Below are 15188 nucleotides of genomic sequence, written 5' to 3'. Positions count from 1 at the left end.
ACAAACCGAACGCTATCATCTAAATGACCATTCCTAAGAGCTGAGTGGAACAGAGGACCCCAGGCTGCTCCACTGCCAACCAGACTGTTATTACTGTATTTTGTATTTTCTTTTTTTCCCCAGGAACTTCCTCCAGCCAATGTTAAAGCAAATAATAGATCTCTCAGTGCCGCAGATAAAATGTCATCTGTAGATAAGATCAGTGCAGGCGGCTGTTGCCTACCATCAAGTAGGGCGTGGACGTGCTCTGTCCCCTCTGCCCCAGGGGCGGGTGCTGCTGAGCCGGAGCGAAAGGGAAAGCCGCCGCCCCGCCGCCTTCCCCTGCCCGAGCGGGGCGGGGCGGGGCGGCCCCGCCGCTTCCCGGTGCTGCGGTCCGGCCGCTCCCTCCCAGCGCGTCCCGTCCCCCGGCACCATGAGCGGCTCAGGGCCGGACGCGCCGCAGCCCGACAGCGCCGAAGAGAGCGGGTTGCAGGAAGCCGAGCGGGACTGGGCAGCGGCTAAGGCCTTCTACGATAACTTGGTGACCAAGAGACCGCGGCCGGTGAGCGGGGGCGGGATGGGGCTGGGGGTACCCGGAGTGCCGGGAGCGCCGCTGCTACCCTCCTCTCGCCCTGCAGCCCAAGCCCCAGCATGCCATCACCGTGGCCGTCTCCTCCCGAGCCCTCTTCGACCTGGTGGAGGAGCGGCGGATCTACGAGGAGCAAGGGGTGGAGAAGTACGTGGAGTACCAGCAGGAGAACGAGAACGTCACCCTGAAGCCCGGACCGGCGTTTCACTTCGTCAAGGTGCGCGGCTCCGGGGCGCTGGGGATGCTGCGAGGGCGGATTTAGGGAAGAGGAGGAGCTGGGAGCCCTCCTTGTGCGGAGATAACCCTGCCCTTGCACCTCCAGTTCTGCTGGGCGCAGGCATAGAGCCCTTCCTATTGAGGCCATTTCAGTTAAGACAGGGCCCCAGACTGTTCTAAGTTTGTTGTAACCTCTTCCCCTAAAAAGAAAAAAAAAAACCACAACCCTTAGTTCCTATTCCTAGTTTCACTTTTTAGTCCCACTTATATTAGGACTGCTGTAATTAAAGGCGTTGTTGACTTGGCATGAATCAAATTACTTTATCCAGAAATGAACTGTTTTTTCCAGCTTTAATTTTTCATTGCTTTCTTCTCTTGAAACCCCACCTTCTGCACTTTGTTCATCCATGGGGCCCTCAGTACAAGAAGGACATGGACCTGTTGGAATATGAGCGCAGAGGAGGGCCATGAGGGCGCTCAGAGGGCAGGAGCACCTCTCCTGGGATGACAGGCTGAGGGAGCTGGGCTTGTTCAGTCTGGAGAACAGAAGACTCTGGGGAGACTTTATAGTGGCCTTCCAGTACCTAAGTAGGGCCTACAGAAAAAATGGGGAGGGACTCTGTCAGGGAGCACCCACATAAGGCAAGATGTAATGGTTTTAAACTCAAAGAGGGGAGGTCTAGATTAGAAGTTAGGAAGAAATTATGTATTCAGATCCCTGGCACAGGCTGCCCAGAGAAGCTTTGGACGCCCCATCCATGGAGGTGTTCATCCCTGGAGGTTGGATGGGGCCCTGGGCAGCTTAATCTGGTGGCTGGCAACCAGCCACCTACGGCAGGGGTTGGAACTAAATGGGCTTTAAAGTCCCTTCCAACCTAAGCCATTCTGTGATTCTAAGATTCTTTCTCACCCTGGAAGTAATTCTTGAGGATCAGAACGGGCAGCAGACCCCTAGTTGGGAGTCAAGGGTGGAGCAGATGTGAAATGGAATATTTTGCCTTCATTGCACAAGAAAAAAAAAATGGCCAAGGCAAGCAGCCTCCAGCATGGAAAGCAAGTTAAAAAACGCCACTTAGTTATATGTATGATTTTGAGTAACATAGATTTTAGTGGAACTAACCTGAAGAAACTTCTGTCCACAGAGTTCATTTTATATCCATGGAAAACTGTTTGATAAGCTCTACCACAGCAATTTTAGGAACAAAAAAATTTCATTTCGGTTTTAAAAGTAGATTTTTCTTGCTTGAGTTCTAGTCTCAGGAACGTAAAACATTTTCAGTGTATTTGATCAGTTTTTGAAAATATGTAGTTGAAAAAATGATTGATGTCAATACCCATGCTATTACAAGTATACCAGATAACTGTGAATAGCACTAAAAGCACAAACTTAGTAAAGGTGCTTTTAACAAAAAGCACAGTCATGAAATAATTCACTACGTACACTAGGAAGGCCATGCTGAGTAGGGAATTTACTGCATTTTTTCCTACCTATAGCAAATACCACAGAGCAGCCCTGCCAGCACAGTCAGTTTTCAAGGGATTTCTTAAGACTCAGTGTCAAATTCTTTTTGAATATAAGCAAGATTTGACTCACACTTTGAAAATCAGAACTGTTAGCTATGCCAGGCTAAATGCATCTTGCCCTCTGTTCCCTTTCATTATTCTATTTGCATCTGAATTCTTTATATATTCTTTTAATGAGAATCGTAAGTTGCTTAGTGACAGGACTCATTAGGCTACAGAAGTGTAAGTTTGTTGGATGACAACTTTCTATTTGAGGCATAGAAAGCATACATAAATAGTTTATTTTAGCTTGTATTCCTTTACTGAAATCTTTACAATACCAGCTTAAAGGCGTTATATCTCTTGCATGAAGAACTTAAGAACCCATACCTTGGGTTCCCGTATCTTGGGTTCCCATATCATGGGATCTCCATGGGCAGGGAAGTGTACAGGCGCTTGGACAAAAAATGGCATTCCCTGCTTCCGTTTAATTTCAAATACTTTAAAGAAATTTTTGGTATACTAGAATATTAGCAGAGAATTCAAAAAGGAAAAAAAAAGGTACCAAAGGCTTATGATCAGATACTGTCTTTTTGCCTAGTCCTTACACCAGATTCTCACTTAAAGTTCTAAACACAGTCCCACATGAGACAGACATGCTTTTTAAAATGAGATTCCCAGAATCCCAGAATTTAATTATAAAACCTACGTTTTAATTCTTAACAATTGGTCTGGCTTTTTAAAGCACCTTAATGAGAAATTACCCATCTTGTATTCATTTGATGATTCATTGTTGTCTTTATTGCCATAATCCCAAGGAATTCAATTCAACGGCCAAGCTCTCAAAGCAGGGATCTGTGTATCAATGTAGAACAAAATGCAAGTATTATTCCAAAGGAATAAGATTCTAAATATATATCGAGAGAAGATGGATACAGAGAGAGACAAGCAGATTGAAGATCAAGGAAATAGAAGAATGCCAGACTGTGAATACAGCATGTTGGATGTATTGGCCTATTGAAAGTGATTTCAAATCAAAATCTGCCTTGTTCATATTTCAGTAAGATGTCTCTAAGCAAATCATGCTTGATAGGATATGATTTGGTGCTTATTACTTATGGATGGTCTTTGACCCTGACCACCCGAGCTGTGCCAGTGAAATCTTTGTGTAAATATGTTACCCAAATTCACATTTGTTCATAAGAAGCAGTTAACCGTAGAAATCCCCTTCTTCCTTTTCCTTGATTTCCCAAGAACAATATTTAAGTGAACAAGAACGTCTCTGGATACTACTATTCTCCAGTAATGTTTCATTAAATATACTAAGCAATACGAGCAGGAAACCTGAATGTTTCTGAAAAAGAGACTTTTCTGTTCCTGGAAAAAAATATTTGCTATCCAAAACAGAGCAAAACATTCAAAGGGAGATTAGATAGAACAACTTGCAGTTCAGCATCTAAGCCAAAAATGTAAAAATAAAACATAGAACTAGTATGTATTCTGATAACGTTCAACAGTGCGTTGATGTATTCTGGATGATCACAGCATCTCAAGGAAAAGGATTTCCATTCTAATTACATTCTGTAACTTTCAGCGAAAGAAACTACTTGCTTGCCTTAAAATGAGCTCAGGCAAACAGTTGCTGGAAAAAACAGAGCAGAAAGGAATAAAACAAGTTCAGCAAGTTAAACCTTCAGGTATTTCTCCTTTAAGACAGTCCTATCACTAAAGTCACAGTGATGAGGAAGGAAGGCGTATTCCACGTGTCTGTTGACTTCCACATTTCTTACCCGCAGGCGCTGGAGCATGTCAATGCCAGGCTTCTCGAACTGTACCCTGATGATGAAGAACGATTTGACATTGTTCTGATGACTAACAACCATGCCCAAGTGGGAGTGAGGCTCATAAACAGCATTAATCACTACGGTAGGTAAAATAAATACTACTTTATAGAACTGCCTGTGGTTATATAATAAAATTATTTTATTTTTTCTGCTCTGACCTTATTGAAAACAGTTCCTTTGATACTGACGCCCATTCCTTTGGGGGTGATAATTATTTTTGTGTGTCAAAGTGAGATAGTGTTAAACAGGGTTTGGTCCAAAGTTCTGACTTAATCAGGTGTGAATCCTAATTTCTGAGAGTAAGTTCATTTCTTTCTTTGGTATTCACGCTCCAAATACACGTTCTTTCACAGCAGTTATTCTGCTTCTTAAAGGGATTTTGTGTTAAATTCTGAGGATAGAAGGACTGATTAAACATCATAGTCAGTTGAAGTTGTGTAATTTGTTGATATAGCAGTGAACAGCTTCGCCTTTTTTAAGCTTACTGTCACTTGCAGGCTAGAGTCATTTTTCACAGCTTCCTTTTCCAGGTTTGTAGTGTCAAGTGGAGTCACACCTTGTTGTGCTGTTCTTATTTCAGGCTTAACAATCGAACGCTTCTGCATGACGGGAGGAAAAAGTCCTGTTGGTTATCTGACTGCGTACCTTACCAACCTGTACCTGTCAGCAGACTCTGAGAAAGTGCAGGAAGCTATAGAAGCAGGTTGGAATTGTCTTTGTTCTCTCTCAGTTGAGCTTGTTAAAAATGAATCTAGGAACTGTTTGTCTTTCACAGAAAGTAGTGCTGCTTCATCAAATGAAGGAATTCATTCTTACATATGCCAAAAACTGATCATTTATTGTTATTTAACAATATTTCTCTGCATTTTTCCCCTCGGACCCTTCAGTCTGCTGGTAATGTTAACTTAATCAGCCTCTACCTCTGTCTCACCTTTCTGCCTCTTCTCCTGCTGCCATCCTCCAGGAATTGAACTCCCGTGCATCTCTCCTTGTTCCCATTCAACTTGTGTTTGAATTGAATCACTTGTTTGGTAGGAGTTACAAAAGCTAACTTCTGTGTTTTAGAAGCAGAAGATATTAATAAGAAAAGCAAATATTTCGACTTCAGAGCCAAATTGGAATTTCATGCTTTGTCTCATTTACAGAAGACCTTAGGGACCAGCTTTGTGTGTTATATAGAACGGAAAGTAAGCCTATTGAAGGAGTTATTTCAATGAGACAGCCTTCATATATATGTGTTACAGAACAGCCATTACAAAATAACTTCGGGAATGGTTTCTGCTCACTATATATAAAGGTCACCATAAATAAACCATTGGAACTGAACTGCGGATAATTCTATGAATGACTTTGCCGGACAGGCCAACTGAAGTTCTCTGATCTGCTCACAGGCATTGCATCAGCTACCATGTTCACTGCCAACAAGGATGTTGTTTACTCGGATACACAGCTGAGGGTGGCATTTGATGGGGATGCGGTTCTGTTTTCTGATGAATCAGAACAGATTGTCAAAGAGCAAGGATTGGATAAATTTTTTGAACATGAACAGCTGAATGAAAATAAGCCTCTTGCACAGGTTTGTACTTTTTGAATCAATGACTTTTCAAAACATCTTGTTTAATTCTCGTTCCTGCTGTATTTCTCCAGTTTCCCTTTTTTGTGTGTACAGTTCATTGTGGAAGCTGAATTATTGTTTCATTGCCCCATTTATTTCCTTTTTCAAGGACTATCTTTAAAATGCATGTTTGACACAAAAGAGACCACCGTGACGATCCTTTCACTTCAGAGGGAAAAACTTAACATATGTGAGACAGTGGCTTACAGTTGTATTCTAATTATATTCATTATAAACAGGAAAGACTGATACTGATTTCCTTTAATTTTTCTTTATCACATTGCATAGGTGATGTTAAGTTCAGACACTGGAATATTCAGGCTATGGAAATGGTAATATGTATGGTTATGCTCCGGTAGAACTATGAAATTTGTCTGAAGACCACAAATACTTTAAAATTAGCTTAAAGTAAAATACTATCTCTACTGTTGTTAACAATGGTATACATCAAGAATAGAAGCTTAATCTATGAAAGTACTGCAGAAAGCAATATGTTCGAAGTTGACTCAAAATATAATTTACTTCTTTTAATCATGATGTAATTACAATGTTGTCATTCATCTGGAATGACTTTGGTGACATCAACATAATTAGGTCTGCTGTTGGGCTTTGTACAGACAAGTGATTGCACCTTGAGGATCAATGTAAAATATGTTCAATGTTTTTTAAAGAACATGGTATGAAATAGTATAGTTCTAACTTTATGTTGTAAGAAGTCTGTAAGCCCTTGCAGACTCACTTAGAGATATTGCACATAGAGATTGCTCTAAGCATCGTAGAATTAGGGAAGGAATTCTGTATGTAAGTGGTAATCTGGAAGAAAGCACAGGAATGATTTTAGGAACTACGAGCAAATATTTATTATGCATTTGATATTTCATTCTCAGGGTCCTTTGAAAGGTTTTCTGGAAGACCTAGGGAAACTCCAGAAGAAGTTCTATGCAAAAAATGAGCGATTAAATTGTCCTATAAGGACCTTCCTGGTGACAGCCAGAAGCGCAGCAAGTTCTGGAGCCCGAGTTCTGAAGACTCTTCGTAGTTGGGGTCTGGAGATTGATGAGGCGCTCTTCCTAGCAGGAGCTCCTAAAGGACCAATCCTAGTGAAAATACGTCCACACATTTTCTTTGATGACCAGATGTTTCACATCGAAGGAGCACAGAAATTAGGCACCATAGCTGCACATGTTCCCTATGGTGTTGCTCAGAAATACCAAAAATCTGCATGACTGGGTGGTACCATTACGGATAAAGTTCTTGACTCAGCCAGCCTCTAATATACTAGTAGGTCTGAAAACCTCTACATTTGTGTACTACAAGCACTTTGTTTAAATATTTGACTTCTGGCTAGAACAACCTTTAAATGAAATATTTTTAATATAGGCCAGTTTTTCAGAGTTATTTTAATAGCATTCCTAAGTGGTTTAGGGTTTGTTTTTGTTTACCCTTCTGGATACAACACTGTGTTTTCAACATTAGAAGGAGATTTGTACTGTTTTTATAGTTTGAGATATATTTTAAGAGACAGAGCAGTAATATTTTCTCTAAAAAAGCTGGTAATGGGTTATTTATAAGAAAAAACATCTGCAGATATAGCCCTTACTGTTCATTTCTGAAATTACCACAAGTCCAGTTTACCTGTATGTCACTACCTTGTTAAGTGTGCTTCCAGTAGCTTTGTTACCTGCAGGTTTCAACTTCCATGGGTGACTGTCTTTCAACTGAAATATTAGTATATTTGATACTGTGTTTACAAGAACCCTTTATTTTTCTATATTGTTTTCCTACTATAATAAAGCTGGCTTTACGGAATGTTGTCATTTTTTCTGTGTAGAGACTTTAGTATAATTTCCTGAGCAAAATGAATTTATGTGATCCGTCATTCTGTCTCTTTCCTCCCTGAGGTATTTAGAACCCATTGTGGTTTAACCCAGCAAGCAGCTGAACACCACACCACCCTCTGCTCGTTGACCCCACTGCCTCAGTGGGATGATGGAGAGAACTGGGGGAACAAAAAGGCAGAACTCATAGGTTGAGATAAAAACTATTTACCAGGACAGAAAATGAAGAGAGAAGTAACAGTAATGATAATAATATGTATGTATGGAAAACCAGTGATGCACAAAGCAATTGCTCATTACAGCCAGAGGATGTCCAGCCAGTCCCTGAGCAGCAGCCCTCCTTGACCAACTCCTCACAGTCTTATAGGGTGTTTTTTTGTTGTTTTTTTTTCACGTGAGGTCATATAGTATGGAGTATCCCTTTGGCCAGTTCGGGTCACCTTTTCTGGTTCTGTTCCCCCCATGCCCCCTCACTGGCAGGACAGTACGAGAAGCTGAAAAACTGAAACGTCCTTGGCTCTGTGCAGCACTGCTCAGCAAGAACTAGAAACATCCGTGTGTTATCAGCATTGTTTTTCTCCTAAAGCCAGGACATAGCATCATACCAGACACTTTGAAGAAAACTAACTCCGTCCCAGGTGAAACCAGAACCACAGTTAACTGCTTTCAGCCCAACTGGAGGTATGAGGTAGAGGTCTCAATGACATGTATGTTCCAACAGATTTCATGTTAGTGTGTCAGAGATGCTATGAATATAATGACTTAGGCAAAGACTAATGAACTGCTTATTTCTTGATTAGATTCATAAAAGTATTTACATCTGTTCTGTGATCTGCATGAACTGAATCTGGCAAGCTCAGAAGAGTTTCCAGGGGGCAGGTGTCTGCTGCAACATGAATTCATGTAAAATTACACCATAGGTCTAATCTACCTCTTGTGCTAAGTTCTTGTATCTCAGTGTCATCCATGCTTTTGAATGCCTTCCAAGTGACACAGTTAACATCTGTCAGGTGGTGTTTGTTCTCTTTCCCTCCCCAGTGGAACAAGTGTCCTGTTTTATTTTTACTGTTGCTGTGTATTTATATGAGAAGAGACAAAACCAAAAGAATGTGCTTTGCAGGGGGAGTAAAAGACAGTAGTGAAGGCTTGTGGTGATCTGTGGTTCCTATGGGAATTCACTCCAAAATCTCACATTAGCCTCTGAGAAAGTTCAGTCTCTTCTGTCCAGATGAACTGTCCTGCTATTGCAGAAAGCTTCATTGCATTAATTGTGGTTTACCTCCCAAAAATGTAGCTAATCTTTTAAATGCTCTCATCCAAGCCACAAAGATCTCTGGAAACAAAAGATGAAAGCCATGATTCTGTACAAGACTTGAATAGAAAGCACTGGAAAGGTTTTGTGTTCACACACTAGCTTGCCTATTTGATGGAATGTACTGCAGAGTTCTGGTGTACTTGGAATGTCATAAGTGTTAAAGGCTTTGTGCCCAAAATATATCACATTTCTATAGCTCAGCCAGAAGATGAGGAAGAAATGAATAACTGTGGCTTGGTCATTGCCAGGATGGGATAGAGTTACCTCACCAAATGGAGATAATAAAAAAAAGTTATTAACAGATGTTTTCGTATGAGACCTCAGAATCAGCTCTCCAAGGCATCCAAAAAATATTCCTTAGCTGTGAAGTATAAAATGCACGTGTACCTTCACCACAAAAGCATGGCTGCAAACTTCAGGAAGACTGATCCTGCCTTGCTGAAGCAGAACATGATCAGTCATCCTACACCCATGCATTGTTAGCGTTACAGATGTTAAGGCTATTGGAGTATTGCAGTTGGACTGGATGATCTTGGAGGTCTTTTCCAACACTGGTGACTCTACGATTCTATAATTCTGTGATTCTCTAAACATGCTGGCCAGGGCATGATTAGGAGCTTCCAGTTCTTGTATCTTTTTTGATCTGTACATACATAGTAATAGAGGGCTATCCCTTGCAGCATCAGTCCCGACAGCACTGCAGCATGTATGGAGAAATACAGAGAAGAAAGGTTCACATATTAAATCCACATATATAAACCCATGATCATCACTGCATGAGTTGCAATGTAGATCTGTTCTAAAGACCCAGGGATCAGAGGGCTCCTACATCCTGAGGAGGATCCTCAGATACCCTCCTTCTGCCAGAATGTGTAACTGCACTGACATGGAGTACTGCTAAAAAGAATACATGCACTTGCTTGAATGCAATACATCGGTAAAGAATGCAGTGAAGCAGGTTGTTATTTTAAGAAAACTTTCAGCTAGCCTGCTCAGTAATACCTGGGACCAACAGCATTCAAATGCGAATGTCATCCCTGCTTTGATAAGCAACTTCTGATCACACTATCACCAAAGAGCTCCTGTGTAGAATGTTCCTTACAGTGAAGGATGGACTGGTCACTGATAGACTCTGGCAGGATCTTTGATACAGCAACCTCTCCAGCACATTCAGTTTTCTCAGGCAGTAGGTATATCAGAGCTGACTGTCAGAATCCCCACTGCCTTATGATATATAGCAGATTCTTCATCCTGCACCTAGAGCAGGATGGATCTATTCCTCTAACGAGGAGTATTCTGGTTCTTATAATTTTGCATCTCATCATAAACAAACCGTCCCTTTCTTACAGTTCTTCTCAGCAAGGTCACTAGGCAGTATAAGCAAGCAAGGTTCCAACACCTGCCAGAGGCAGAATTTTCTCTCAGCAGAGTATATGAAAGAACACGTCACAGTAGTTATGGCCCTTGCACCAGCTTAAGAATGTCAAAACCCATCTCTGTCACAAGCAGACACAATGGTGTCAGCTGGTTAAAGTACTCTTTGGTGTAGTCATGAGACTGACAATGGAGTGAATAGCAAAGAGTGATGAGAGTTTTGTGTGATGAGAACAAAGAAGAGGTCCCTCAAAGAATCAGATGTGTTTAGATGTGGTACTCATACAGCTTGTTAAACTGTTTGAGAAGTATGACAGGAAAGATGGCAAGAAAAATGCAGAAAAATCTGATACATCTCTTTGGCTGTGACATGTGCTTAAGTCAGCCTCAGAGCAGACTGCAGCAACATGAACAGATTGTGGATCACATCAGCACATGACAGTTAAGAGGAGGTTACAATTGCAAATGGTTATCACATCCAGACCAGCCACAAGAAACTGGATTAAAGATTCACAGGTTTCCTCTTGAATTTCTTGCTCATTTCCCCAAATGTATTAGGTCTTGACTAAAGGCAGACAGGAGGCTGAGAGGAGGCCTCATGGCAGCCTACAGCTCCTCACAGGGAACAGAGGGGGGGATCAGGCTGGGGATTTTGGAGAAGAGAAGGCTCCGATGAGTCCTCATTGTGGCTTTCCAATACTTGAAGGGAGCACATAAACAGGAGGGGGTACAACTGTTTACATGGGTGGATAGTGATAGGACAAGGGGGAATGGTTCTAAACTGAGACAGGGGAGGTTTAGGTTAGATATTAGGAGGAATTTTTTCGGTGGTGATGCACTGGAACAGGTTGCCCAAGGAGGTTGTGGATGCCCCGTCCCTGGCAGCATTGAAGGCCAGGCTGGATGTAGCTCTGGGCAGCCTGGTCTAATGGTTGGCAACCCTGCACTCAGCAGAGGGAGGTGAAACCAGATGATCATTATGGCCCTTTTCAACCCAGGCTATTCTATGATTCTATGATTCTATGATTAGGAAAAGGTTTTTCACCAGAAGGTGGTGGGCATGGAACAGGCTCCCCAGGTCATGTGGGTCATGGCCCCAAACTGCCAGAGTTCAAGGAGCATTTGGACAATGCTTTCAGATACAGAGTTTGAATTTCAGGTAGTTCCGTGTGGAGTCAGGAGTTGGGTTCCCTTTCAATTTGAGACATTCTATGATTCTATGCTTCTTCAGCAACCAAGCTTTTATTTCTGGTGTCCTTCACAGAAATGTTGTCTTCCTGTGGGATGGTTCAACATGGCCTGGATTTAGAGAGGGTAAGAAAGATATGAGCAAATGAAGTGAAGATGGTGGCTGAAAAAGGAATTTGGGTTGAAGATTCAAAGCTAAGTTGGCATGGTGGAGGGACAAGAGGACACATTCTGCATGTTCTTATGATGTAGGTGAGATGGGATCTTTACAAACCTAAGTCTGGATGCCTTCTTGATTTAGATGAACAGGTCCTGAGAATTCAAAGCAGAGAAGAAATGGGAAACAAGATTCAGCCTTCAGAAAGAAGGAGTATTAAAGATGTGAATGCCATCTATCCTTTAATGTGACAGGCCAGCCTCTAAATTTGACAGCTTTGTAAGACTCCAGAGGCTACAGAAAATGGGTAAAGTGTAACAATACAGTCCAGCTAAAAGTGTGTTATTACAGGTGCCATTTTACATTTACAGCAGAAAGTAAAGCTCTTTGACCACTTTTGTAACACTTATTGCAAAGCAGCAAGGCCGCACTTCAAATATTAGTGCTCTGAGGCCATACTGCCCATACTTTTCAACAGCAGCCTTTGTTTTCCTCAGATCTTAACTGCATTTTAGGAACCTGTAGCTTAACCTGTCACCTTCTATCTACTTCAGCCCCTCAAAAGGGCTCTGCTAGGTTATCTGTCTAACATCTAATCAAATTAAACCCAGCAAGGATCAGAGGAACAACGACAGGCCAAGGAACCTAAAAAAGAACACACAGCTGCTTCTGAAGTCATCAAAGGAGTATGATCAGATCGTTGTCCCTGGAACATGTCCAAAGAAGAGTGACGAAGCTGGTGAAGGGCCTGAAGCACAAGTCTTATGGGGAGTGGCTGAGGGAACTGAGATTTTTTAGTCTGAAGAGGAGGAAGCTCAGGGGAGACCTTATGGTTGTGGCGAGGTGGGAGTTGGCCTCTTCTCCCAGGTAACAGTGATAGGATCATAGAATCATAGAATGGCTTGGGTTGGAAGGGACCTCAAGGATCATCAAGTTCCAATCCATACCTGCCAAAGGTAGGGTTGCCAGCTGCTAGATCAAGTACTAGATCAGACCCCCCAGGGTCCCGTCCAACCTGGCCTTAAACACCTCCAGAGACTGGGCATCCACAGCCTCTCTGGGAAACCTGTTCCAGCACCTCGCCACTCTCTCAGTAAAAAACTTCTCCCTGATGTCTAATCTAAATTTCCCTTCCTTTAGTTTAAAACTGTTGTCCCTTGTCCTATCACCATGTTTATAAACTCCCTTTAAATACAGGAAGGCTGCAGCCTTCTCTTTTGCAGGCTGAACAAGCCCAGTTCGTTCAGCCCATCTTCATAGGAGAGGTGCTCCAGCCCTTGGATAATCTTCATGGCCCTCCTCCGAACCCTGTCCAAAAACTTCACATCTTTCCTGTGCTGGAGGCTCCTGACTTGGATGCAGCACTCCAGCTGGGGCCTCGCCAGGGCAGAGTAAAGAGGGAGGATTACGTCCCTTGCCCTTCTGGCCACCTCTCTTCTGATGGAACCCAGGACTCCTAAGTCCTTCTTGTATGGCCAAGAAGACCAGTGGTATACTGGGGGGCCATTAAAAAGTGTGTGGCCAGCCAGTCAAGCGAGGTGATCCTCCTCTTCTACTCTGCCCTGGTGAGGCCACATTTAGAATACTGTCTCCAGTTCTGGGCTCCCCAGCTCAAAAAAGACAGAGATCTCCCAGAAGGAGTCCAGCAGAGGGCCACACAGATGATAAAGGGCCTGGAGCATCTCTTGTATGAGAAAAGGCTGAGTGACCTGGGTCTGTTCAGCCTGGGGAAAAGAAGACTGAGAGGGGATCTGATAAATGCTTATAAATATCTAAAGAGAGGTGGGAGACAAATGGATGAGGCCAGGCTCTTCTCAGTAGTTTGAAGCAATAAGACAAGGAACAATGGCCTAAAACTTGAACATAGGAAGTTCCGTACTAACATGGGGAAGAACTTCTTCACGGTAAAGGTAACAGAGCACTGGAACAGGTTGCCCAGAGAGGTTGTGGAGTCTCCTATTGAGATCTTCAAGACCTGTCTGGATGCCTACCTGTGCAAGCTATTGTAGGGTACCTGCTTTAGCAAGGGGGTTGGACTCAGTGATCTCTTGAGGTCTCTTCCAACCCCTGCAATTCTGTGATTCTGAGCAAGGCTTCTCTCCAGGAGTTCTTCTCTCAGTTTGTATACATATCTGGGATTCCCTTGACCCAAGTGCAAAACCTTCCACTTTGCTTTGTTGAGCCCTATTAGGTTCATAAAGGCCCACCATTTGAGTTTATCAGGGTCCCACTGGATGTCATCCCTTCCTTCTGCCGTACCAACCATACTGCTCAGCTTTGTGGATGAGGGGAAGCGGCCTCAGGTTGCACCAGAGGAGGTTCCAGTTGGAGATTAATAAAAAATTTGTCTCAGAAATAGTGGTGAGGGATTGAAACAGGCTGCTCAGGGAGGAAGTGGAGTCACCCACTGCCCCTGGAGATGTTCAAGAAATAGGTGGATATCACACTGAGTGGCACGCTCTAGTGTGGACACAGGCATGGATTGATGGTTGTTCTAGATGATCTTATTGGTCTTTCCAATCTTGATGTTTCTATGATTCTATTGTTGTTCCTGGTGTGAAACCTGCTAGTATTAGGCAAGGAGATAACCTCTTTCTTTGGACTGCCATGGAAACTAACAAAACATGCAAACTCTGTACTCAGCACTGGTGAGGCTGCACCTTGAGTACTGTGCCCAGTTTTGGGCCCCTCACTGCAAGAAAGACATTGAGGCCCTGGAGCGTGTTCAGAGGAGGACGATGAAGCTGGTGAGGAGTCTGGAGCACAGGCCTTATGAGGAGCGGCTGAGGGAGCTGGGATTGTTCAGTCTGGAGAAGAGGAGGCTCAGGGGAGACCTCATCGCTCTTTATAACTACCTGAAGGGAGGTTGTAGTGAGCTGGGGGTCGGCCTCTTCTCTCTTGTAACTAGGGACAGGACGAGGGGGAATGGCCTCAAGTTGCGCCAGGGGAGATTTAGGCTGGACATTAGGAAATACTACTTTTCTGAAAGAGAAAAGTACAGCGCTGGAATGGGCTGCCCATGGAGGTGGCTGAGTCACCATCCCTGGAGGCGTTCAAGAAACGTTTAGATATTGTGTTAAGAGACATGGTTTAGCGGGGTTATTGGTGGTAGGTGGATGGTTGGACTGGATGATCTTGTAGGTCTTTTCCAACCTAGCTAATTCTATGATTCTATGACTCTATGAAACTAAGGGTGATTCTTATCTAAACGAGCAAAGAGATTTATTATGGAAAATAAAAATTTGGGGTGGAGAGAATTTGGGAACTGCACAAATTCTATGATGGGTTGTTTAGGGCAAGGGCCGAGAAGGGAAAGGCAGGGAACTGTGCAGTTACTGTGCCCAGTTTGGGGCTCCGACTGCACTTAGGTGGGAGAGCACTATCTGCGCTTGGAACTTGGGCCAGAACCTTGCCCTGTGCGGAGCTAAGGGCTGCACCCCGTGGCCCTCCCGCCCCTGGACACTGATATTCGAGTCCCGGCTGCTTCGTGCCGCAGCGAGCTGCTCCGGACTACACTCCCCACAATGCCTCGCGGCGCGGCGGGCCCAGCCTCACGCAGCCTCGGGGCTC

The 15188-nt window shown here is 43.4% G+C and overlaps 1 protein-coding gene across 1 annotated transcript; it reads left to right on the top strand.

The window, feature by feature from the left end:
• On the top strand, window positions 318-7555 carry LOC110396191 (cytosolic 5'-nucleotidase 1B-like). The gene is made up of 6 exons (XM_021391628.1): window positions 318-541; window positions 618-785; window positions 4084-4213; window positions 4712-4834; window positions 5523-5707; window positions 6634-7555. Exons 1-6 carry the CDS (start codon window positions 413-415, stop codon window positions 6970-6972), a joined length of 1074 nt encoding a protein of 357 aa, XP_021247303.1. The 5' UTR covers window positions 318-412; the 3' UTR covers window positions 6973-7555.

Source organism: Numida meleagris, chromosome 3, assembly GCF_002078875.1.
Source record: "Numida meleagris isolate 19003 breed g44 Domestic line chromosome 3, NumMel1.0, whole genome shotgun sequence".
Lineage (NCBI taxonomy): Eukaryota > Metazoa > Chordata > Aves > Galliformes > Numididae > Numida > Numida meleagris.
This window is presented reverse-complemented; position numbering and strand designations above follow the sequence as displayed.

Excerpts from the sequence above, each read along its gene's own strand:
- LOC110396191 (XM_021391628.1), top strand. The coding sequence starts at position 413 with ATGAGCGGCTCAGGGCCGGACGCGCCGCAGCCCGACAGCGCCGAAGAG. Across the intron at positions 542-617 it reads TGACCAAGAGACCGCGGCCG|CCCAAGCCCCAGCATGCCAT; the intron begins GTGAGCGGGGGC and ends CTCGCCCTGCAG. Across the intron at positions 4,214-4,711 it reads AAACAGCATTAATCACTACG|GCTTAACAATCGAACGCTTC; the intron begins GTAGGTAAAATA and ends TTCTTATTTCAG.